Raw genomic sequence first — 26,674 nt, 5'->3', positions numbered from 1 at the left:
GGGGGAAAATTGTAAAGAAGCTACACATAGATAGAAATTGTAAAAACTCTCAGTTGCCTCATTGGCCAAAGCAGGCAAAAAGAAAAACAACTATTTCTACAGCAGGAATGCACAACTTAATAGGGCAGCGTTTGGCATGAGGAAGAGGCAGATGCAGGAGACTTGCAAATAAAAAGCAACACATCAGGCAGGCCCACTCCCTGCCCAGCCTGCAGACAGTCTGTGCTGCTGCTGACACCATTTCCTGCCTCTGATGGAGCGAGATTTCCGTGCGAGGGCTCAGGCTGTGCCTATACTGCACCAACAGCACGAGCTTCCAACATTCGACATCTGACAACACTTCTTTGTAATAAAGAAATAAAGAAATAAACTTACAAACGTCTCACTACCCAGAATAATCACCTCTGGAATAGATGAAAACCACAGATAGTATAGAAGACAAATCAAGCTTTAAGAAAAGCAAATTCTTTTGCTGGCTGCAGACTGCAGATATGTCCAAGCTAACAGAGCACACTTGGAGTCATCCATGTGTATCACATGCCTAATCCCTACCCAGGACAAACAAGACAAAGGGAGAGGAAGCAGAGTGTTTCCATCTTACCAAGTGTGGGCTTTTGGAAGGTTGTCTGTGTTTGCATCTATTAAATGGATGGTAAACAGTCTGGGTCCTGCAGCGCCTGTAGAACCTTAGACAGACATTCTAGTTAATGCACTTCAACAAAACATCATTCACACACACATATTTTGCCGCTTATAAAAAGGCAAGAGAGGAAATTACACTTCCAGCTGCAAGCCTAAGTATGTCCTAGGCTAAATCTGTAGAGATATTACCAGCTGATGAAGGGATGGCAGAAGAGATAGAGCTGTTTGTGACAATCATTTTACAGACTGGTATTTTGGAAAGCTGCTAAATTTGATATTAATGAAGCTGCACCATCAAAAATGAAAATGCTTAAGTGCAAGAAGGTTTTTCTTGTAAAAGAGAACTAGTATTTTAATTCTGCACATCAATTTACTGTCAGCCAACAAATGCAATGTGATCAGGAGATCACAACAGCCAAGGACACTGTCACCTTTTTGATAAAAACCTGCAATTTTCAGAAATTTGCTCTAAAGCCTAATGGTTTGTTGCCAAACACTGAAGGGAATACAATTCTCACATAAAAAAGTTCTTTAGTCAGCCATTTATCTCTGTGCATGTTCGCATGGAATGATTTGAACATCAGAGCAGAGAGTTGTAGGACGAGCCAAAATTGACAGCAGTCAAAGCACTGCACAGTAACAGATGTACCAGCTTCCATCACTATCAGCAACAGCCAAAGTGTTCAGCAGCAGCTGAGCTGCTGACAAATGTAAAACTGCTCTCAGGCTCTAAAGTTTGAAAGTAATTGACTTATCCAGTAATATGCTGATATTTTACAAGGGGCCTGTAAATACCACACCACTTTTATCTCTTTCTCCAACCACAGATTAACTCAGCCTCCACATCAGTCACCTTGTAAAGCCTTGAAACCTTGAAGTGGGACACGCGTCGAGCCTGTCACAAACTGCAGCAGCCTTGCCCTTCTTTCTTCATCAAACGTTTCCACTGCTTGCCAGAACCACTTGACGATGTTGCTGTCAGCCATGCAGTGCTTTAGGCGGGTGTTGGACTTCCAGTCATTCAGGTCTATCTTATCCAGGCCTCCTATGATCAGCTGTTAAAAGATTAGAAAGCACTTTAAAGTCCAGCGTCATTTCAGGTTTGGAGTTATAAAAACACATCCAACCACGTCACGAAGCCTGGCATTGTTTAGGTGCTTCACCCACCTTTTTGGTGTGAGGGAACATTCCAAAACAGTACAGAACTGGCAGTAAATCTCTCCAGTTTCACTGCAGTGAAACTGACCCAAGCAGGCCTTACCAGCATTAGAACTTTCACAAGCAACCAAGAGTCAGAAGCCCATGCAAGACTTGCTTTATTAAATCTGTGCTCCCTGGAAGGTACAGCCTGTCTTTATGAGGGCACAGCACTGCTTCGGAATAAGGCATGTCCTCTGCTGTGGCACAGCATCATTGCCCTGCTGCAGGATTGTCCTAGAGGTGCCAATACCAGCTACAATGGAATCCTGCTCGGCTTATGGGAACATCTGAGTTGCTTTGTTGTTCCACAAAAAACTACAGAAACTTTTCATCTCTTTTTTGACCCCATTTGTGACAGTCTCTGACACAGACCAGACATATCACTTCAATCTCTTCTCCAGATGACACCAGGTTGCAAAATACTGTAAAAGGAAGTTGCTGCTGGCCATGCATTTAACCACCTCCTCTGGCAAAAACAAATAAATAGCATAGAGCAAACTTCACCCCTCAAAACACAACGTGTGTCATATTCTAAATATCCCGTAATATTCCACACTGAGTATCCCATTTCTGAGAGCTGCCCTTTAGCAGCTGCCTTGTTGTGCCACCAAGACAGCACCCATTTACACTTGCTCACATCGTTAGGGCAGTTGTGACTGTTCTGACATGGACAGTATTGAAATATTTAATGGATTTTTAATCTGCCTTTTTAAGCAAATGGAACGCAAGAACTTTGTGGGATTAATCAAAATGCATGACTGACTAGCACAAAGCTAGTGCTTTCAATACCACAAATGCTGAATATTCCACAGCTTGCCTTATTTTTTCTAAAACGTAAAACCAGAGGAAAAATTGCTCTTACAGGAATTATTTTAAGAGGTAGCCTTCTGCACCTCAGGATTTAACAAGAAGATAAATTAATTTCTTTTCTATATGCGCAACTGTTCTATTTCTGTAGACCAATCCTTGTGTGCACACAGAAACAGCCATGCATGAAAAGTCACTGGACAAAACAGATTCTGGGGTAAATAACAATTGCCAACAATTCCTCAAACTTGCAGTGTTTCCTCCTTCTCAGACCACCTGCCTTAAGCATTAGTCCTTGGATAGACACCATGGTGTATTTGTCTTTCCTGTTTAAGTAGCCTTCTCAATAATATCAACCCAAAGAATGTCTAGAATAAACCTAAAAAGGTTTGGTTAAACAAACCCTCAGCTTTCTGGTATGTAAAATGGAATAAGTTTTGTGTTTTGTTTGTTTTGCTTGTTTTGTTGACTGTGGATCAAACAAATGACAAAACAATAATTCATGTGGATAAAACATACCTCAAGTTCCTTCTGGTCGAAAGGCTTAAGGAGATGTTGAGGAATAAGTTCATTAAAACCTTTCTGCAGAGCTAGGAACTGCGCCTCTATTCCTCTCATGAACCGCCAGTTCACATACAACCTGTGAGGGAGGAAGGAAGAAGTCAGGGGTGATGATCTGGACAGGACTGGGATTTTTACAGCAGACTTGGAAAATGCTGGTTTTACAGAGGACCTTGTTTTAATAGACACATTTTGCATTATGAAAGAAGTGCTTATCCATTCCTTTTTCCATCAACAATTAATTATTGCACCATCAACAGAAAAAGAAAGTACCATTCAGAACTTCATCTTCCCAGGTCTTCCAGTGAAAACATTCATGTCATTTATGACTCAGGTGTTTCCACCCAAAAAACTTATTTCATTAGTTTCTCTATATTCAAAAATTCAGTTTGCTACCCTCTTCCCACTACATTTGAAGGACATATTTCTGTTTGCAATACCTGACATATTCCTTCTTGTTCTCTTCTGTCACTGGAATATTCCTGCCATTTGGTTTGAGTTCATGCTGTAAAATCCTCCCGAAAGCGTTGTGTTCCACACAGAACGTATGGTCCAGAACTGGTGTGATATCGTTCTCTCTGCCAATGGACAGAGCATAAACTCAGTATTTTTGGTATTTTGTTAACTCTCAGTGGTGATGCTGACGGTTATTCAAACACCTAGGTAGTCTTCAGGCTAAACCTTAGTTACTACCTGCACTTCACATACAGAGGAATATTGCCACCAATTTCTGTATGGTTTAGTTCATGTTGAAGAGCCTGATATGGGATATTCATCTAATTCTAGTAGAACTCAGAAATACATACACACATAACATATATATATATATATATATATATATATATATATACACCCAGCAAGAATCTGCTCTGCTGTCACGTATCTGTGAAGCACAGAAGAGACCACACATAGAGAACTTCATCATCAGTAACTTTAAATACAAATTCAAAACAGCATTTAGGAAAAGAAACTGAGATAATGCAAAGCAGTTCTGAAGAGTCCCAAAGCTACACTGAATGCTGGATCTTGTTCTGTAAGCATACAGAAGCCCAAATCACTTCCATTTATTTTCATTTTAATCAGAGTTGGCTTTCTTTTGAAGAAGGCTGTACTTCCCCTCAGAGCTCTGTCCTGAGTTTGGATTTTGATACTGTGATATTCTACCATACCCATGCAACCTTTAATGATTTAGTATTTTTATTGCAAGGAGAGTTTGCAATGAGAACTTTTCCTCAAGTACCTTTGATACATTAAGAATAGTTTAATGACTTTGTACAGACTGCCACCATAAAGTTTTTTGCAAACTCTTTCTCTAAAGCATCTCACTATTACCAACAAACTACCCCATTTTCTCTACAGCCAGACAATTGCTAAATTCAGTACTTACAAGATCCAGACTAAACTTTTGTGTAATTCTGGGTCAACAGATTCCAGATCGGAGAGCTGGATGGGTTTCCCCAGCAGCTGTTTGTAAAAGGGAACTGTGAACCCCCCGTTGATATAGTGTCCATGGAACACAGCCAAACCCATTATCCGACCAACAAAATGGAAATAAGACAAATGGTCCTGCAGGGAGAGACGAGAATCAGGCTTGGGAAGACACTGACATCTTGTGGCACCCTTGCTGGTTTGTTCAGTGTGAGTTACCTGCAACCCTCTGGGCAAGAGCAGCCACTGTTTTTCCTCACAAAATAACCAAAACCAAAGCATTTAATAATTAAAAACCTCAAAGAAGTCTCTGTGCATTACCTGATTAATAAATTGTATTCAAATCCTCTAGACCTCTGAAAGGGCAAAACTTGAAGAAAGAAAATCCCCATGAAATCTACAGAATCCAAGAAGATGAGGATTCCAAACAAATTAGTTTATTCTTTGTTTAACCATCCAAGTGTATCCACTCTTGAGGAAGCAGTGTGCTTGTTTCCTTCATTTCTTTCATGTTCCTTTTAAACTAACTTTTGAAAACTGAGGTATAAGTCCTGTGGTTGACATTCTTCCAATCCATCTCCCCTCACCTTCCAGTGTAAATGTCAGGAAATGTCATGACAGGAAGAATTCCCTCTACTAATACAGAACTGCTGCTCCTTTTAGGGTCTGCATCAATACAAATCCTCCAGTAAGAAAAAAAGCAAGCACAGGAGCGTAGTGAGAAAGGGCAAGCAAGGGATACATCCCTGAAAGTCATGGGGTGGCACTGCTGGGAATGAAATGCTGTGTGCACAACCACCTGTGTTCACAGTGAAGATGAATTTCATCTGTCTTGCCTTCTCAGAATCACTGTGCAAACCAATCAGGACTGAGGAGTCTCAAAGAAATCAGATATTTATCAAAGGATATCATGCTTTTAATTTCTGAACAAAACCCCTCTGCTTCATACTATGTCAATATAGGACAGTAACACCTTCTTATTCTGATGTACCCTGGAGTTAGGCTCTTCTTGTGGAAGAACAGCTGTAAGAAACTGCAGAGGACGTCTCTTAAGTAGGAATATTGCTGAGAAATTAGTACTTACAGGATTGATAGAAGAGTCTGGGTTGATTTGCAGCATGTAAATATTATCTGTGGAGTACTGGAAGAGTCCATAGTAGGGATTCAACATTTCATGGCATAGTAAATACAACCACTCTCTGCAAAAAAGAAAAAAAAAAAGAGTGCAATTTGCGCTTAAGTTTTAGATAATACAATTATTGTGCTTGATCAGTTACAAAATACTTATTTCAAAATTAGACCATCTTGTGCTGCCCTCCATTTGTAGACCAAAAAGGTGTGATTAAAACCCCACAGTGTCCTACTCCACTCAGGGCAGACTTGGTTTAGTTTAGAAGCACTGAAGAGATTAACATCAATTAGAGAAGCTACAGCAAGCTGTCAGACAATGCCATCAACTAATTGAGTCTGAACAAGCCACACTTCCAAAAAAGTCCTGCCTTTGTACAGAGTTCAGCTATTTGGAGCCTACGAGATCTGCTTCTCTGCAACCTGTACAGTATAAGGAAATATTAAAAAAATCTGTTGATTAGAATCAGCTCAATCACTGGGGATCTTTAGAAAAGCTGTTTTTCTGCCAGCTTGGTGACTGCTTTCAGCAAAGGCCAGAAGGAACAGAGACCAAGTGCATTAAAAGGAGGGGTTGGGTAAATTTTCTCGGTAACACACAAGGACAGGAGCAGAACTAAAGCTATTTGTGACCTCCCAAGTCACCATGATAAATACCCCTTTGTTGTTAAATTTGGACACCCTTCCCAGGTCCAAAATATTCTGAGTGAACTACCAGTTGTAATGCTTAGAAGTGGAGCTGTACTGATCTGAGTCAGTTGCAACTAATGGGCAATTACGAAAGACATCAGGGCAACTGGATGTCAACAGTGGAGACACCCAAGCTTGCCTTGGATAAGACAGCTCAGAATGTTCCAGCTTCTTTCCTTTGTCCAGGGATTGATCACTGAAAGACACCTAAGTGGGGAGCTTTTGTGGATTTGAGAAATTTCTCCGTGAATTTACACAACTCTGAGCCACCACAAAGGTGAGCATTTTTTCAGTGATGCTACAATAAGCTCCTGAATTTCAGATCTGATGCGACCCACAGGGAATTATTGTCATTTTCAAGAGGGAGGCAAGTCCTCACTAAAATTTCAGCCTTTGTTTAGGATTAGTTCATCTCCACTCCTGCTCCAATAGATCACAGAACTCTCCTGAATGCAGCTGAGACATAACAAAAAGGAACCCCTACCCTCCTGCAATCCATTTGTGGGAAATCAGAGAGGTGTGTTTAACAAAACCATTCCTGTGATCTGGATGTGACTTCAGGGTCTATATACTCCCTGAGAGACCTCACAATTTGAGCTGATCACACTTTCATAACTTGCAGTGGCACAACTGTTAAATCACAAGCTTCCATTTTCTAACCTACCATAAAAAGAGTGAAGCTACAGCCACTGTCTATAAACTAGACGACAAATAATTAACATATACCATTAACGGGTAACTTGAAAGGGAATGGTATCAACCATGGGGCACTTAAAGGACAACTTTACAATTAAGAGGTGTCAGAAAACCCCCAAAATCTCACCTTGCTACTCCTCCATAGTCCAGGCCTTCCTCTCCTCGGAATTTCACCATAAGCCTCTTTTTCAAGTCCTTTGGCCTCATCTTCATTATCTGACGATAGGATTCCTGTATGTGCATTTGTACAATTAGATATCTTATTTCCTTCCTATAATTAAGTCTAATGAGATTTCTCTAATACTGTAAGATTTTTGCATTTCTGTAATACATAGATTGTTACTGAACTATAGAAAACATGAGTCTGTTTGAGTGCTAATCTGAAGCAAATTCCAATGATAACTGTGTAATGTGGTGGGTGCTTGTGAAGCAAAGTTGTTATAATCACTGATCAGTTTTACTTTTCAGTGACAAAAGCTGCTGTAAGTAGCAAAAAAATCAATCCAATACCTCAAATATTTCCTCTCTGGATACTTCAATGCGACAGTGACCAGCCTGAGGTTGCTGAAGAGAGAGCTCGTGTCTAAGAACTTTCAACTTTTGTACCAAGTCTCTTTCATATCTCTGTGCAGGCAACTCCTCACCCTCTTCCAATGATCCCTCATTTGGAGCTGGCAGAGGCTGCTGGCTGGGCTCTTTTAGCTGGCATTGATGGCTTAGAGGAAAAAAGGACAATATTTATTCTGGACACATAACAATAAGGAATACGTAAAACAATGATGGAAGAAATTACTAAGCTTCTCTAAGAGGAACATGGAGTGAAATGTATATTCAGCTGGTTACTTCTGTACCATCATTACACTAAATCCAAGGATGTAAGGAACACAGATACTTAAAGAGTTTCATCATTTTTTAACTGCTTTTATATGGCAAAGTACTGTGGAAGGCTCTGGAGCATGATCACTGATTGCTGACTGAGCAGTAACTAAAGTTTGTGTGGTATTCTCCCACATGGAGACAACTTTCAGGAGTGCAACACTGAAAGAGACCTCTAATGGAACAAACAGCAGCTTTATAAAGGAAACTGTCTAACAACGGCAACTGATTTTATTCCAGCTCCATGCAAAATGAGGCTGGGGACTCTTGACACAATAAAAATACTGCATCTGTGGTTGTTAAGAGAGAAAGATATACCTGCCACAAATAGTTGCAGTTTCATACACTCAATTATCCTTATCCATCAGTGCTTTATTCGGGTTGTGGAGCAATTATCTTTTAGATACAGAGATTACCCAGCTGGCTTCAAGCACAGGAAAAAGTCTGGTCCTGGGCACAAGCAGCACTGCCAGGCTGCTTCCAGGGTCAGTTCCACAACGCTTCAGCTGCCTTTGCATGATGCAGAACTTGAGCTTACTAAATCTTGCTAAACCCAAACTGGCTGTGCACAGCACCAGTTGACCAGACTCCAGCTGGCTTTATGTTCCCATTGTCTGGAGCTCAAGGGAGCATGAAGTTAGTCCAGATCCAGCACAGCCAGCACAGAGCTAGAACTGCTCATCCAGACAGACATGAGCTGACTGCTGGGGAACCCCTGGCAGACCCTCTACCCCACACCCCAGCAATTCCAGAACTGTGCAGAGCAGAGTAAAAACCCTTCCAAAGAGTCTCAGCAAAAACACTTAAGATAAAACTGAGAACCAATGCTTGGACCCTGACTACAGCACTGGCTGCATCTGTTCCCCAGTATAATTCAAGATTTCAGCCCCTCATGACTCCCAGACCTGACAGGAATTATTTACGAGGCAAAGCTCTTACTTCATGATGTGATGTAGTCGTGGATCTGTGAATTGTGTGGTTCTGTTGTTATGATCTACAAAATATATTCTTCCTGAAACTGTACTTCTGACTTCCCAGCCTGGAGGCAAAGGTCCCAGTTCATCACAATTCACACTGTTAAGGTCTCTAAAGTGAAAAACAAACAAGATGTTAATGCACATCACATCTGAAGCTAAGCAGCCAAACACTAATACACTTGAAAAAATTAAAATCACCTCTTTAATTAGGTTAAGGTTAGAATCCTGACTATTTGACTGAAAAAGCATTGAGATAAGGCTTTAGCAACACATTCACTCACCCCTTTCATCCTGGATAAATTTCAGGTATCCCTCTAAGTGCTGCTAAAGGCAGTTACTAACTTCCAGGCAGTGTTTGAATTCAATACATAGAATGTATTTACACCTAAAACGATTGAAAATACCTAAGGCTCCATCCACCTAACAGAGGAAAACACTAAGAGTGGCAAGAAAAGGAAGAAAGGAAGGAAACCTGAAGATTATTTTTTAGGCAGAAAACCCATTGTTAATTAAAGCATTCTTTAGACATTTGGAATGGATTCAGAGTTGAAGGCACCACTCTATGCAATTCCTCACCTAAATCTAACCATGCAACATTTGTATAAATGAGTTAACTGAGAGGCTTTAGAAAGGTAGAAATGCTTTGAACACTGAAGATGCCTCAGTGTCACAGTGAGTATAAGCCAAGGGGACACACAGGCAGACAGACAAGCCCTTGCTAGGCTCCTTAAAGGAGATTATGGTTGGGACCATTTGCTGTGATCAGCTGTGCATCTGAAAGTCCTGCAGAGATCTGATTACAGCAAGTTCTAACCTACATCTTTGCCTCATGGCAAGGTTAGGCTTTTGCACCACAAGCTGGTAGCATGAAAGTCACCTTTAACTAAAATAGGTGTGACCTGTGACTCACAAGACACTGATGTGTCCACTTCCATTGCTGCTCCTGAAACCCTGGCTCAAGGATTTGGGAAGGGAAGCAGCAGCACCTTTCATTAGGGTGACCAGCATCACTTGAAGAAGACACAAGGTTTTGGGCACACAAGCCTGACATGACTGACACAAATGAACAACCACTGTCATTTCTTCTTCCAACAATACCAGCTAATCTAACATCAGCTATTTTCTCTCTCTCTCTCAGCTTTATTTTTCATTTCCTTCCATACACTGAGCTTTTATCACCACTTTTGGCTGCACTACTTTATATCATTTTTCTAATATCCTGTATCACATCCCTCTATTATCCAGGCAGTGCAGCAGCTGACAGTTACAAACTTCACTCTTGAATCTGGTGTGCAGGTGGCCCATGAAACAGCCCAGATTCAGAGCTACTCAGGAAGAGCACCAGACCTTACTCACAAAGACCTGGATTAACTGCAGGTTAAGGTCTAAAGAGGCTTTACTAAATTAATCATGTGAAGGATTCAAATTTTCTAGCTGCAAATCACTGGCCTAAAGCATAAAAAACCTCAAACCATTTCAAGTTTAAAGATAACAAGTAATCTCTTTCAGTTATACATGAGCACTAAATAAACAAAAGTTACAAGTTGAATAATCAAGAAACAATTATTTTAATAAAGTAGTCACTTTTTTCTTCAATTTGCAGTCCAAATTGTTTTCATACAAAAAAAGTGTAGATAAGATTCAGAAATTTGTAGCTTCACCAAAAACAAAGTTACATCAACATTTTAGGAAGAATTTGTCAAACAGGAATTCCTGAAGGGCTACATATTTTTTTTCTTTTTGTTTTACATGATTCACAAGTAAATAATTCTTTCTTTCAAAAAGAGTAACTCTTAATGTTTGGTGAAATGGTAACTAGAAACACCCTAAACTATTTCTCTGCTGGGAGCTCTCCCTTTAAATTCAGACACGCCATTTCATAGATTTTTGCTCTTATAAATCCAGCATCCTGCCACACATATACACATCAAACCCCCCTGACCTTTAACTATAAATACATACCTTGGTATCCTTGGGTCATGCCACGTGCTCACTCCAGTCTGTGTGTGCAAAAAATAAACCTGACCCTGTACCGTTGTTCTTTGCTCTATAAAAAAGGAAGGAAAATTATATTAAATTACAAATCTTTAAAAAAGTTCTGAATAAACAGTTTAAAGACATCAGAATATTTTCCTCCTAGGAGAAAGCACTGGAGCCATCACACTGATCTCTTGCAGCATGGCCTGTTTTGTCCTTGACAAACTGACTCTGACTACACATTTCAACATTCTTTTGAAACTCATAGATCCATGCACCAGCATGTTTTAGTTTGTATTTTCATTGTTAGATTTTGAGACAATCCAAATCCCCAAACTAGATTTCTTTACTCCTAGATTTGGTGTGCTCTTTCCTGAGATTTAAATTCTCCTTAATCTCATCCTTCCTAATCTTCTGTACTATTGGTTTCTTTGTTGCTTTTATATATTTTCCTGATCTTTTCTCAAATGTGGGCTCAAACCTACACAACATGCCAAGGGGGAAGGAAAAAATAGCATTACTGCTCTAGTTTAAAGAGCTCTTTACATTCGTTCTCCCTAGATACACAGCCAAGATTAGCAGTGAATTTTCTGTAACAGCATCATACCACAACCTCATGTTTAATATACCATCAACCCCTCAGTGTATCCTGGCGTAGCCAGCTGCTAATTAGCCAATCTCAAACTCCCATCTGCATTTAGTTCCTTTTCCAAAATGCAACATGAGATGCACGTGGATGCTGCCTGTTCCAACATGCAAAACACCTCGATGTATTAAAAGGGGAGAATTTGGAAAAATGAAACCCTTTCAGTTTTACAGCTGTGGGTCACTCACCGTAGCCTTCAGGTAGCTCAGGTGACTGGTGGCCATGGGGCCTGTTCTGAGGTGTCTGGACGTGAGCTCTGACCTCTGGCGTGCGGAGCCGCTGGGCCTGGAGCCTCTGGTCCTGGCTGGGAGACTCCAGGAAGCGGCAGCCGCCTCCTCCCGCCGCTCCCGTCGTGTCCGTGTACGGAGCCGGCTCCTCCATGAAGCAGCTCAGTGGCCTCCCCGGCCCAGAATCTTCATAAACCGTTCTGAAAATGGGGAAACTTCAAGAGTTTCCATCACAAGAGAAGTGAATGCAGAAATGACTGTTTCTCTCTCCCCACAACTTCAAGTAGTGCAACTTTTAACCCAAGAGGTGCCATTTTCTTAACGTTTTTATACCCACATTTCTCAGCACGGGTAACCAAAAAAAGAAGATCAAGTCTTACCCAGTTTAGCCTATTTTCTTCAAGCAGTTATCCAGTTACAACCTTACTACCTGATACACGTTCCCAGAAAATATAGTAGTCACATCAATACTTAAGTTTCTAATGTTAGTTACAGTCTTGCGACATATCAACCACTGTTGTAATTAAGTAAAAAGAAAACAGTCCTTACCCTTCATTTTCCAAAAGCCCTCTGCAGTCTACTACAGAACCTCCTGTGCCTATTCTGTCCCGAGTCTGTAAACTGACTGAAAGAAGAAAACACAAACTCAGGTCAATGAAAGAAAAACTGCATTCCTAAAAACAGCAACAAGCAAAAAAAATCCACATTTATACAGGGTAAAATATTAAGGAATGCACTACCCTACACACAAGAACATAACACTTACCAAAATTCCATCTATTCTCTTAAAGCATTAATAATTTTTAAAAAGCTGAAGAGAAAACAGAGGGTCATCCCCTCAAAACTTGAGTTTATTTCTGTAAATATCAAACATGTCAGGTTCTACATCTGGGTTTCATGAGGGTTCAGAAAGGGAAGTTGGAAAAAAATTGCTCACCACTAGATGTCATCGTAGGGTGAGAATTTGGAGTTTGCCAAATGTATTTATGTATCACTGAAAAGCTGGGGCTGGGTGGGGGCAGTAAAACGTGGGGTAAATTTGCTGTTAAATGAGCATGGCCTCACTGAAATTTGGAAATGGCTTGCATGAGTCAAAGGTATCAAACCAGCAACTTGTAAAATGCCTTTTAACTCCTCCAGATCCTTTTTTAACACCTAAGGTTCCCTCTGCCTGTCACCTTGGCCAAATGCATCATTTCAAAGTGGCATTCACCCTTCCAGAGATGCAGTAGAAGCCTTGCCAGATGCATTCCCTGTTTTTAATGTTGTTTCCCCTCATCAACTGAGAGGAAACAAACTCCTGCATAGGAGTGCAATGAAAATTTTCAGGTTATGTAATTTAATCCCATTAAAAGCAAAAGAAACAACACAGAACAGGCACAGAAGCAGCAACTAGAGGAATTTTTCCCTATGGATATTTACCAAGCAGATGGAATTTAGCTGGGATCATTCTTACCCACTATTTGGCCTCGGACAGCATCGGTGTCTGTGGGGTTGAGTTTGCATAGATCCAAACGCTGGTCTGCAAAGGAGAATTGCAAAAATCAACCCTGGGAAGGGCTGGGTGGGAACACTATTCACTACTCAGGTACAGGGTATGGAGGGTTCCTGGTCACACCAGGGTGGAATTGCTCTTACATCCAGTATCTTTTAGCCTGCTGATGGCATTGGAGAGGAGTCGGACACACCCCAGGAAGCCAGCTCCCTGTTTCTTATGGATTTTTTTATGGTTCCATACACTGATGGTTATGGAATCTGTTTTCCCAACGTATCTAGAAAAATACATATTAAAAGACTAATTTTAGAAATAACAACCTCTTTTTACTTCACAGAACTGATGCTGTAATTGGTACAAATTCTGACACATTTTAGTACATCGGTCATGCCTCTTTATTATAAATACACAAGTGCTTATGCCCAAAATGCTGTTATTAATGAATTACTGCACAGTGATTTCACACAGCATGGGAAATTGATATTGCTGCAGCATGAATTTAACTACAGCCAGCCTCATTAAAAGCTAAGTAACAAGTCGATTAACGTACAAAACTTTAGAATTTATGGTTCTAATAATTTGAAGAAAAGAAATCATTCCAACAAGGACAATTTTCTGTAAAAGCTGGATGGCACTGCTCCAGGAGAGCTCACTGAGCCCTTGTGCTGTGTACCTGCCACACAAATATCTACAGATTCAAACATCTAAAAGCAAAGTACCACTCTTTATTATTTCTTCTTGAAAAAAAATCAGTCTTCTGAGAAGGCAGGGTTAGATGGGATATTGGGAAGAAATTATTCCCTGTGAGGGTGGTGAGGCCCTGGCACAGGTTGCCCAGAGAAGCTGTGGCTGCCCCATCCCTGGAAGTGTCCAAGGCCAGGCTGGGAACAACCTGATCTAGTGGAAGGTGTCCCTGGCAGGGAGTGGAACTGGATGATCTTTAAGGTCCCTTTCAACCAAATTGTCCTGAGATTCTAGGAAACGTGACTCTTCTTGCTAACATGAAATGAAGTTGCAGTGCCAACCCTGCACTATTTATTCACTAGATAAATCTCCAGAATACTGTTTACTTATGACCTTACAACCAACTCACAGATCGTAATGCTGGTTCCATTTGGGGTCCAACGTGTTCTTCACAGTGTCAGTGGAATGGCACTGACCTGACCCATCCACAACTATTTTAGCAAATGGGTCAGGAAGTCCTGTGGAAAGGAAAAGGTGCTGTTGAACACAGTCCTTTGTTTTGCTACTTCCAAGACAATGCCATAGAAGCTCCCCCTCAAGAAAGGACAGCTGCCTTTATCCTAAAAGTATTTTAGTAAATCCTGTCTTTGAGGTGGATGCTCTTGGTACCCCCCAGCACAGAGCTGTGAGCAGCAGCCTGCCTGTGGTTCCATTAGACAGATTTTCAGCTGGAAATTTGTGAGCCCTCAGTGTTTCCAACCCTGAAGTCCACACAATCTACAGCTCAGAGTAATGTGTATTCCTGTAGTAATGCAGTGCTGCTGCGAGAAGGGAACCACCGAGCAAATGACACACACAGATGGGCCTCCACAGTAAAGCACCATCTCCAAATAAATCTGATTAATCCAGAGCAGAAAGTTACACAATTAGGACATACTTACTGAAGAAATCTTTCTTTGCGAGATTCTTGGCACATAATACTGCAAAACAAAAAAGTAGATAAAGAAATCTTAAAACAGTAAAAAAAAAAGCTTCCTGGTAATCATATCAGCTAAAATAATACCTGATCATGATTCATAAAAAAACCACCTAAATATTAAATGCAAGCATTGTTTTCTTTATATGGGATTGGAATATTTACATATAAATTTGGCTTTATATTTGCTGCTTTAATTCTATTGTTAGGACACACAGAAGATTTAATGAACATCCCTTAGCATTAAAACCTCCTAATTTTCTTTACTTCATGTTTACACAAATGCTAAACCAGATTTTTGTTGTTGTTTCAGAATCCATCCATTTTAGAACAAGACTAAACATTTTCTAAACAAAAACCAGCTCTGGGATTCCTGGAAGAGACCTCTTCATTAAGTCCCATCAAATGCAGTGCAACCTCCTGCTCCTTGCACACAAAGTAGGGGATACATGGTGAAACAAAGCATGGGAGGAATTCTGCAACAGCAGAAGCAATCTGTAAATACACAAAGGTTTGGGGATAAGTATGACAGGGCCTCACTCAGGAGAAAAATAAATATACTGGAAAAAAAACCTGCATCAAGATGTTTTCCTTTGAAATGGCCACAAATGAGACATCATTTCCCTCTCTCCAATTCTACTCACCAGCACAGCAGTTTAAGAAAAAATTAGATCAGGAAACTCGCGTCAATCTCCATTTCTAACAGGTCTATTACCAGCTACAAGTCTAATTTTGCTTTTCCATAAGGACTGCTCAGTAGGATCTCAGCAATCCAAGTTGTTTAGTATCCATTAAACTCTTCTAACAGGCCAGGAAAAACAACTCCAGAGCCAAAGAGGAAAATATTAGAGCTCTAACTTATCTCAAACTAAGATCCAAGAGAGGAAGGTAACGATAAAAGACCTAATTACTTTTGAGGGAGTCTCTTTCCCCAGTGGGAAAAAAAGAGATCTTTCAGCAGGAGAATGCAGGCTCAGAAGATAATCAATGGCCTATTCCCCAGGTATGGACCATTTCCCCTTCTCACCTCCATCTCCCCTCCTTCCTGACTTAACTTCAGTCTCACTGTAATTCTATACTGGGGAAAGGGAAGGTGCAAAGGACCAAATACTTTATTTATTTATTTTTATATACTTCTACTAGAATTCCACCTCTCAGTTCCAGAGAAACATTCCCTACCTAACGCAGGCTGCAGAGTAAAAACTGCTTCACCTCACGTGTCAAGCAAACAGACCAAAGAAATCCACTATTTAACCCAGAATCTTATGGAAAAAAATACACAAATCCTCCGTCTTAGTAATAATTAAAGCAGCCGCACCAGGAAAGTATTTTTAGAACGGATTAAAAATTACTTATTTCTTACACTGGCAAACTGTATAATCAGAGAAAGCTTCTCTTGTATTTTTTTTTTAAGCAGCTGACCAAAAAGAGAAGTGTGCAGGACTATGGCAATTCAATTTGAAACAACACAGGATTAGAGAATCACCATCCGCTGCTCTATGGAAGCACGAAAGAGCAACCTTTAATTTCCTCTTCCTGTTGTGAGTGTTTCAGAGGAAAAATGACCCAAAAAAGAGAGACTAAGTACAAGTAAAATCAGAACCTGAGCATGCTAGTACCAGCCAAAAGGAATTCTGAAGTTCCTGTGAGATTTCAAAAATCAAATAACTCTACTTTGCCATCCCCAATTTTAAGAATAATTTATTGAGCTGAAGAAGGATGACATCTGTAACTTTCTGCATGTGGTCTGTCCATATAATTATTACCTTTATTTTATATTTCAGATGTGCTTTCAAAATAGCAGCATACATTTCTAAAGTTATTATTGAAGAATTATATTTTTCATTTAACTCTTTTCCCTCTGCCCCAGCCATTGTGTCGACAGTAGATGAGCACAGCTGCCAATTTTCCACTCACAGCCTGTGAAACCCTCAATTTTAGGTTGCAAAAATTATTACTCTTTCTTGTAAGAAAAATATTGGCACAAAAGCTAATAGCTGAAATAAACCTTTATGGAGCAATCTCCAGAATGAGGCTGCCCGAGATGGACCATTGGCTCTGTTCCACTATTTGCATGTTAAATCCACTAGAGCAAAAAATATTTGCAAGAGCTGTATCACTTAAAAGCCACAGATTTCTAAATTCCAATAAAAAAAACAGGTGGCAAAGGTCAGCAATGGGAGACTTGGATGTGAAACCATGCCAGCAGCAGAGGAGACAGCCCCTCCCTGCTGTGCAAAGCTGGGAATGTGCCACATTTCCTTCTTAAACACATTGTCTCCAACAGGAGAGGACCTGATGGCTGCTACTTCAACCCAAAATTAATGGACTTGGGTAGGTTTAGCTACAAAGGCTTTAAAAAGTTACTCATTTTATCCCTGGTTCAGAGGGGGTTTAGGAGAAGGAGACAGACCCTAAACTGCAAACCTGGCACTGAGGTGCTCTTTGCCCATTTTCGAAAGTGCTTTTTCCTTTGGTTTTTCTTTCTTTTAAACAAGGAAGGTTCTGGGCTTGTCAGCAGGAGTGATCTCCGTGCATTTGTTGCAACATTACAAAAGGTACTAATTCTCCTGACTTGGGTATTTACATTCTGCCTCCTCAAAGTCAACCAACTTGTTTCAGCCTGACACAGGATTTGTTTATGCTCCGCTCCTGATTGTTGCACAGCTCTGAAGAACTTCTTTTTTTAATACAAGAGATCCCAAACAACACTGAAACAATGTCTTTACATCTAGATTATAATATTTATAAAGGGATGGGAATGTTTTTTTAAGTACCTGACATTACTGAGATAATTTCAAAGGCCAAATTAGCCAGCTGGGTCAAGTGCTAGTGTGAAAGCATATTTGGCAGGAGGTGAAGAAAGGATGAGCTTTAGACAAAGTCAGTATTCACCCTGGGGATGTAACTTGAGTGAGCTGAGAGGTTTCTCTGCCAGGCCCTGGTTGTCCACCCTGCTTCCAAACAGAAATGAATCATCTGTTGTGGTTCAGGAGGTGCCGCAGGAGCAGGACGGGTGTAGTGAGAGCACGGAGTGGCACCAGTGTCTGAACAACCCAGCTGAGAATTGCATCAGAAAGCTGCTAATTCACCCCCAGACACCATCCTGCAGCAAGGGCAGCACTTGCAGGGAGGCACAGAAAAACAGACTGGGAGAGGAACCATTTCAAACATTCCCAAGTAAACAGAGCCTGACTCTGCATCAGCACCAGATTTATTCCCATACACCACAGAATGTCTCCATTTGGAAGGGACCCATAAGGATCACAGAGTCCAACTCCCAACATACCCCATCCCATAGCACACTGCTAAGATGCTACAAGTGTTTCCAGCTGCACAGTGTACAAACGACACAGTTTCCTGCAGGGAAAAAGTAAAGTAAATAAGGCAAGTGATGAAAATATTCCATAGGCCCAGCCTGTACCAATGCAAAACAGCAGGCAAATGTGCACCTGGGACAGCATTCATTCACACTTTGCAAGTTAAAGGTAGGAGCCTCCATGCTCAAATTAAGGACCTTTACATGTGGATATGATCTGAGCTAACCACGGCCTTCAATTTAGTATCCAAGTTAATTTTGGAGACAAGACAAACCAGCAATGCGTCCACATCTTCCTTAGGAAAGGCGAGTGGGGAGGAGGACACAGTGAACCGTGCTGGCAAATACACCTTTCAGCCATCTCTGGCCGTCCCTTGGATATGCCAGGTTAATTATTTATGCTTGTACAAACAGGCAGCCAGATTCCAGGATACATTTGTTTTACTTTGTGACAGAAGATAAACACAGGCCAGCAGGCTGATGGCATAGAAAGGACTTCACTTAATATTTCCTTCTGTGTAGACCATCTTTAATTGTAAGAGATATGCAGCACAATCATTATAAGCACCACAGGCTGGTTGGTTTGTTCTAAGATAGAACCAGAGAAGAACAATGAGGCTTTGGAAGAGAAAGTAATAAAGATTTTGACATAAAATGAAAGTAAAGTTACTGCACACAATTGGAAAATGAAAAAGGCTGCAAAGCAGGTCAAATTTGAGGCATCCAAGTAATGGAAATATCTCTGCTAATGCTTCAAAGTCTGCATAGGTTTTGACTTGTGAACTTGCTAGGCTGTGTTGGAGGTGCCCCTGCAGGACAGTCCCCTCTGTGTGCCAGCTCACAGGGTGGTTTCCACAGCAGAAATCCCACCATTCTGAGTAACAGTTTTGGGAAGGCTACATGGCAAAAATAATACGCATGAAGTGGAAAAAAACCTCCCCCAAAATAGGAGAAAAAAGCAAACATCAGCTATTCACCACATGCTCCTCCAACACCCCAAAGCTCATGGCCCACAATTAAAATCTTTACTGAATCTGTTATGTGAAATCATGTCTCGTCCAAACAGTTCCATGGATTTTGTGGAAAATACTCTGAATACCACAAGCCACCCCTTCTGAAACGCCCTGAGGAATGACTCTGCTTACAGTTGTGTTCTCTGCACATAACCTGAAATGAGACTTTACTGCAGATAAGGTCTGGTTTTATTTCTACTACCAGACAACCCGCTAAGGTTTTACATGTCTGGCTTTTTTAAGGGTGACAATCATTTATATGTGGTGGGGCACAAAAAAATGGGTTTTATGGGAAAGGAAAGATGGCTGAAGTGTGTAAAAATGCAGCTTCTCTACAGCTAGCCACATCACTGAACTGAAATACACCACTTTATTCACAAAGTGCACTTTAAATTGTCACCACAAAGGCCAAGGCTTCTATTCTAGTAATTTTTTTGTTTGCTTTAGGAATACTTTCGGTCTTTCTCTTCGTCTGCTTGGGACTGAAATGCATAAATCCAGACTGCTTTAACTTCTCTGTAACTGAACCCGAACCGCTGCAGCGCCTGCGAGCACAAAGAGATAAACAAACCCACAGCCTTCCCTTACATTTGCCAAATAAGCCAATTAGCTGTATGGAACTAATTTCATCCTGACATGCACCCTGAGTGGCCTTCACTAACGATCTCAGCATTGTGGTGCCAATGAGATTTGCAATCTGAGACACAAATCAACAAAAAACCCCTGAGACCCCTCCGACTTCAGGCCCTGCATTCATGCCCTGACACTGGAAGGCTCTGCCTGAACTCATGCTAAACCAGACCTTGACTACCAGATTAAAGCAAGGCTTCATTATAAAACCCTCAATTCTCAAAGAGTCACTAGAGTTGATACACGAAGCCTTTTTGTGGCCCTTTTGTGTAGGCTGCAGTAAAAATCAAAGCCTCTTTTCAAGGCATGATCTCCTCGTGGGTTGGAACTTGGCTTTGTGTAGCCAGTTGCAAACACTAGACAACTTTGAAGAGATCTTCAAAAAACCACACACCCAGAAAAAGCCATTTTTATTAGTCCATTAACATGTCATTAAAGTATCTACTTAGCCAGGAATCAAAATTCCATCCTACCTAAGCAGAAACCAGTCACGAATGAGAGGCAGTTCTCCTACTGCAAACAAAACCGAGTTGACAAAACACAAGAGTTTCATCTCCATTCCTAAGAATTACTCAAACTGAAAAATTCTCCAACAATAAGTCTTCACATACAACCAGCAAGAGCTGACTTAGCCCTCAATAATATAAATCATTGAAAAACCCAGCACAGGGCTATTGGAAGAACAAGACTCATTAAATACCCTGTTAACTGAGCCTGTGTGCAATACAAGACCAGTAAAGCAAGTTTAAAAATTAACTGACTGAGATGTAAAACTTAAGAGAAACACTGAAGAGTTATGGAATCAGCTGAAGAACTTTGCAGGGATAAAAAAGGGAGATCAATAGGAAGCTGAATTAATGCTGACGTACAGAATATAAGAAAGGCACACAAATCAGAGGTGGGAATAAGCTTATCAATTATTCCTCATACCAACTTTTCTCTCTCTTATTCCCCCTCTGCTCACCCCTAACAAATACCTGACATAAAGGTTACCTCTCAGATAACATCTTTCGTTAAATCTCAGCTATTGCCTCAGTTTTCTTATGACTTTGTGGTGTCTCCCTCTAATCCAGGCCAAGACCCTTGTCATACTCTCCACACAGTTCCCTACTTCCTAGATAGACGTAAATCCCAAGTATCTCCAATTGCTGGAGTCTTACAGACACACCCTCAGCTCTGAAAGCAGAAGCTGGCCATGGGGTTTATCTGTCCCATGTGCCACTCAAATTGTACCTCCATGGGTGCTTTTTTTTTTAAAGCTTACTTTTTAGGGCAAACCTTTCATAGACTGCTGTTTTACCACCTTCAGCTAATTGTTCTTCTTGGCCCTGAAGTGGTTGCTCAGCTGTAGGAAATACAGCCAGACATGCTGGGGCAAGAGTGAGACCCTAACTGGTGACACCTCCTCTGTCACCAAGATGCCCTTTAAGTTCTGTCTTCCCTCACATCCCTTCCAATTTCTCTTTGCTGTCTGTCTCCAAACATGTCCAAAGCACAACCATTTTGTGTGAGAACTGGAATTTAAGAGCTAAGTCAGTTATTACTATCACCATTTTACAGCCATTCCCCAAAACACCCCATCAATTACACAGCTTTACCAGGCAATACATTAACAGAACATAAGGTCATTTATACCCACTGTATGGTTTCTAAAACTCAGTCCTCCTACCCCACCAATACATCTGCCAGGACCACAGCCAAGCAGGATAATAATTTTGTAAGGGGAGATTTCCCAAATTCAGTCAAGTTTTTGCTTTTTTGAAGTGTTCACAAATGGTCTCCTGATTCCCTGAAAACAAAGAATACACTCAGGCTTCAGCTACAGCATCAGCTTCTGTACGCACTAGTAAGATACAGGAATATCTGTAAAAGCCTCAGAATTGCTGTTAAAAACACACAGAATAATATGCTGTTCTTAGGGCAAATACAACCTCTTAGCTGAGAGCTAAACAAAACAATTTCAATGAAAAAAATCCTGCTGGAAATACAAAATGGACTTTTCATTTACTCTACACTTCACTGTGCAAGTTGTAGTTGCTGGGATCAACACAGCTCTGGAATTCTTCCCTTATTCAATCTTTTGCATCTCTAACCACGTGCATTTGCATTGAATAATTCATATTTCCAAGCAAGTGGTGTCTATCCAGACAGACTTATCTGCACGCCTTGCACATTCTTGTGTTCACACTTTGGATCAGACACAATGTGAGCTGTGCGACATCATCACCAAAATAAAAGTTTAAAACGCACCAGGAAACTATGTGGCTCGATTTTCCTAAATTGCATTAAAACTAAGGAATAAATCCATGCTGAAATCTCAATACTTTGCTTTTATAGTTACCCAAGCACTGCAGAAGCATCTGGAAAAAAATTCCTAAAGCATGAAAAACATGTTCCTCCACCTACATGCACTCATAACTCGGATTCCAAACTGAATTTTACTAAGATCACAAAAAATATTTTGTTCTTTTAACACCATGGAGGTTTCAAAGCATCTTTTTCAAATCCCTACAAATGTCAGCACCTAACAGGACCATGTTCTCATCCCAACATTGCTCACAACAGGTCCCAGGCGGAACTGAGGATTGAGCTCAAGCCCAGTCCTAATCCCAGAGTCCCAGTAACAAAACGTCCTTTCTAGAAATACTGTCCAAATGTTCAGAGGTATGAATTTGCTTCTCTGGAAAATGTGAGGTGAACAACAGCAAATTAAAAATCAAATACAGAAAATAAACCCTGAACATTCTAGATATTGCTGAGGCATAAATTAGGTATGAAATAGTTGACGCTCCTGTAGCGGAGAACAGTGCCTGTGCTCAGTCAGCATTTCAGGGAGGTGTGTTTCATTTAAGGTGTCTCTGATCTCCACTTTCATAAATTCAAATTATAAAGCCTTGAACGCCTTATTTTCATTACCAAAACCAAGCCTAGAAGGACTCTCGTGCAGCTGATCATTTGCTTACTAATTCAGTACATAAAAGGCTTTTCCAATAAATATTATGTTGAATATAAAACGCAGAAATTTAGATTCTCTTTCTTTCCAGGTATTCTCTACGGGGCTACCCAGACCACTACTACAACTGTATGTTTTATAAGCAGTTTGTGAGATTCAAGTTACAAGTATGTTTCTCCACTAACAGCAGCTTTCTTCCCCCACAAAACACCGTCCAATTAATGGACTTCGAGCTTTTACAAGCCATTCATTTCCTAATTCCGTGAGGAAAACCTGCACAACTGCTCTCTGCTGGTTTATAACGGAGGAGAAAGTGCAGAACAAGAGACCAAAACCAGAATCAACACATTTGCGGGTGCTTAACTGAGCACTACAATTAGTAGAATGCACAAGCACTCAACCAATTAAACCAGACCCAGCCTTGGGGTCCTGTCCACGGAGCAAAACAGTTTTGAAATGTCAGGAAGACAACACACAACTTTGTACTTTCTAACCCAGTACTATCTCCCGCTCAATATATAAATATTGCCTTGCCTCAGAATATCTGCTTGTTATGCAGAAAGGAGTCTGACCTGCTGCTACAGAACACGTAAAACCTGTGAAAGAAGAAACCTTGGTACAGAAAATCTTGGCAAAGTCTGAGTAGATACAGCCAAGCAACAGTTCAATAGAAACACTGAATTTTTGTCAAACAGTAAAAGGTCTACAACTTCCAAGCCAAAACGAAGCAGATTTCTCAGTTTAAGACATAAAACATATGTTTTGTATCTCCAAAGAGTGGCTGGTATTTACATTCCTTCACATACAGGTAGTGTCAGTATTTCAACAAAGCAATTTGAATGTAAAGCACTATTGTAAAGAAGGAAAAAAATGTAATTTAGCACGTTCTCAATCTCAATTTAAAACTGAGATTTGTTTTTCCAGACAAAACCAGTATTTGACTTCTTTGATATCTTACTGCAATTAAATAAGGTATAAAATCAACTTTACAGGAACAAAGTTTCCAATGGGGGTATTTTAATAAACAGTACAAAATTAATGTCTGGTTTTCATCAAGTGCTAAGTAGATTGCTCAAAAGCAAGAACATTGTTATTTAAAAAATGAATGGCGTTAAGTTATGTGTAAGTTGTAAACTATGTAAACTATTACTTCATCCCATGGGGGCTTAAATGTATCAGCGAAAGACTTGTAGTTAAACAATCCACACAACGTTGCCTTGGTGCTCAATATACAGCTTTGGCTCTGGACTGCTCAACTCAGTGTTAAACTGAAGCTTCCTTGTGAACCAAGAGCAGGAAGCTGGCAAGAGAATCACTTCACTGACCCAGGAAGCTGCTGATGTTGAGATTAACTTCCAGCAAAATGAAGGGGGGGAAAAAAAACCCTGTTTTAAAAACACTGAAAATACAAACCAACAAATTTTGCCAGAGAAATTTTTACAAGTTGTAAATAAAAGTATAAAAACACTGATGACCACTGTGGTCACAATATTCAAGAATCCACATTTCTTCACTCATATTGAAACACTGAATGAAGAATTTTCAATTCAGAAATTCCGCAGGAAAATTTAGGTTACAGGCTACTATGTACATAGAAAGAAGAAACCTCGGAACAGTGCACCGGGCCTAACTTGTTTCAGAATAACCCAGACTCATTTTGCATTTCTTTAATAACTGGAAATCTTGTAACAAGCAGCTGCTCAAAATCTATTGCAAAGAATAACACTTACCAAGCACCTCTTCTGGCACTACTAACTTCAGTAACTGCTACCAGAACAAATTCCAGCAGGTACTGGATGACTTTTCAAGAGGCACAGTCAACACCCCAAATTTTTTTGCAAATAAATGAAAAGCATTCCTTCTTTCAAGTAAGGCATCAGCACCGTATCACTGCTTTACCACCACATACCTCAGGTTAACAAATGCCTCAGAAACTTTCCCTGATTTCCAGCACATCTTGCTGTTTTCCATGCTTGGATTTTAACTGAGGTATGCCGAGTACTTTTTGGCATGTTTGGATAGAAACATAAAAAGCCTCAAGTCTTGTCATGAAAAGCTTTTCAAAGGCATGGGCCTTGCTGCCAAAGAAACTTTTTCATGCTCTCTCAGCTTTTGCCTTCCTTATTCTCAGATCCGCTGTTTGCTTTGCGATGAGGATGGTAACAAACACACGAGATGGAGCAGCTCATTCTGAACTGACCCAGAGCGAGCTCTAACTTAAAAATCAAGGCAGTGAAAGTCCATATTCAGTGAAGAGGTAAGGGAGTAAAAAGGCCCAGAGCCATGAGTTCATTTTGTTCTAGGCTACTTAGAGAGTGGCCAGCCAAAAACGGAACCAGCTGGAATTCATTCTGAAGTACTTCTTTCTTCCCAGAGCTCCCTGGGCTGTCATTATCAACCTGAGGATAACAAACATATGGATCATCAAGATGGAGTTGGTGCTGGAAAGAAGTGGCAGAGCCTAATGGCCCATAATAAATGAAGTCTTGATCCTAACTTGGATCCTTGTGCTGAGGTATGAATGCTTTTAATGTCTTAGGGGGAAAACTGCCCATACTAGATGGAATTAAACATTCCACTGACTTCTCTTCTTGATGGTTTCCTTGTTACCAGCTCTTGCACATATCTATTTTCGTCTTCATTACCATTCCATATTCAAATTATATCCATCAGATTCCAGATGATTCAAGAGGCATATGCAAAAAAATGGGGAAAATGACACCTTGACCATCCAGGTAAATTTTTAAAAAATAATTCAGGCTGATTAAGTGCTGAGCTACAGAATGGAACAGTTACTTTAATTTTCTATACAGAAGCTAAAATAAAGGTGCAAAGTTTAAAAACAGGAAGACAGAAGAAAAATTGTGTTCGCCCAAATTAAATTCTTGGCATCATTTCTCATTTTGAATAAGGTACATTAGCTGTTTTACAATATTGTTTTTAACTCCTGGAAATCTTTCCAACCTCCAGCTTGTTTTGTGATTATTCAGCCCGTTATAATCCCTTTCAACATCCGCCCAAGAGGCTACAAATCTCTCTCCACTGTCTTTATGTCTATTTTTTCATTTGTTCACAGAACTCAGCTCAAACCCTTCTTGTTTACAAATGAAAAACCCAAGGAAGCCCCAAACAGCCATGTTTGTGGAAGGCACCGATGCTAAAAGGTGAGCAGCCACCTGGACACCTGCCAGGGAATCAGCCTGTCTGGGCTTATTAGCCTGGGCCTTGCGCCAGCCCTGCTGAACCCAGGGGGAACGTGGGGAGGTGACAGCGGTGGCACTGGGGAAGGAGGGGGGCTGCAAGTGGATATGCAGGAATCAGGAAGCTGTGGCAGAGGCAAAGGAGAACGGGACAGAAACGAGGCTTGTTCCAAAAAAAGACTGCAATTACAGAGGTATTAATAGCTTTGTGAAGCCAAATTTTTACCATTCATTCACCTACTTTTGTTCTTTTATTAACCCCAGGACTGAATCATTGTTTTCTTCTACAGGACATTCATCCAGCTGTCACAGGGAAAACATCCCTATGTAACAAACTTTCCAAGGAATTAGGATGAAAGCTTTTACGTAAAGGAAGAAAATCTGATTGAATAACCAGCCCCATTTAAAAACTACAATGAGAGAATGATGTGTAAGAGACTTTTTTTGGTGCGGCCATTGTTACAGGATAAGTCTTGTCTACAAGAAGCACGTAGATACACTCCCTCCAATCCACCTAATCACCTATTAGTCACACAAGTAAATCCCTAA

General features: G+C 40.5%; 1 protein-coding gene across 4 annotated transcripts in view; it reads right to left on the bottom strand.

Moving 5' to 3' along the window:
• The window catches only part of SMURF1 (SMAD specific E3 ubiquitin protein ligase 1), a 45,627-nt gene that overhangs the window by 4,338 nt on the left and 14,615 nt on the right, over positions 1–26,674 (bottom strand). The window contains exons 2-17 of one of the 4 annotated variants that reach the window (XM_069029544.1): positions 14,976–15,014; positions 14,444–14,552; positions 13,494–13,627; positions 13,312–13,377; positions 12,405–12,480; positions 11,817–12,070; positions 10,968–11,052; positions 8,968–9,114; positions 7,663–7,867; positions 7,280–7,383; positions 5,723–5,837; positions 4,598–4,776; positions 3,651–3,788; positions 3,169–3,289; positions 1,496–1,697; positions 602–686 (exon numbers count right to left, since the gene is read on the bottom strand). In XM_069029544.1, the coding sequence (XP_068885645.1) occupies positions 602–686; positions 1,496–1,697; positions 3,169–3,289; positions 3,651–3,788; positions 4,598–4,776; positions 5,723–5,837; positions 7,280–7,383; positions 7,663–7,867; positions 8,968–9,114; positions 10,968–11,052; positions 11,817–12,070; positions 12,405–12,480; positions 13,312–13,377; positions 13,494–13,627; positions 14,444–14,552; positions 14,976–15,014 (2,059 nt within the window). The remainder of the gene's footprint in view (positions 1–601; positions 687–1,495; positions 1,698–3,168; positions 3,290–3,650; positions 3,789–4,597; positions 4,777–5,722; positions 5,838–7,279; positions 7,384–7,662; positions 7,868–8,967; positions 9,115–10,967; positions 11,053–11,816; positions 12,071–12,404; positions 12,481–13,311; positions 13,378–13,493; positions 13,628–14,443; positions 14,553–14,975; positions 15,015–26,674) is intronic. The other 3 variants (XM_069029545.1, XM_069029546.1, XM_069029547.1) reach the window with 3 other exon arrangements.

The sequence above is a fragment of the Aphelocoma coerulescens genome, chromosome 14, assembly GCF_041296385.1.
Source record: "Aphelocoma coerulescens isolate FSJ_1873_10779 chromosome 14, UR_Acoe_1.0, whole genome shotgun sequence".
Classification (NCBI taxonomy): Eukaryota; Metazoa; Chordata; class Aves; order Passeriformes; family Corvidae; genus Aphelocoma; species Aphelocoma coerulescens.
Note: the sequence above shows the minus strand (reverse complement) of the source record. Positions and strands in the feature narration are given on the sequence as shown.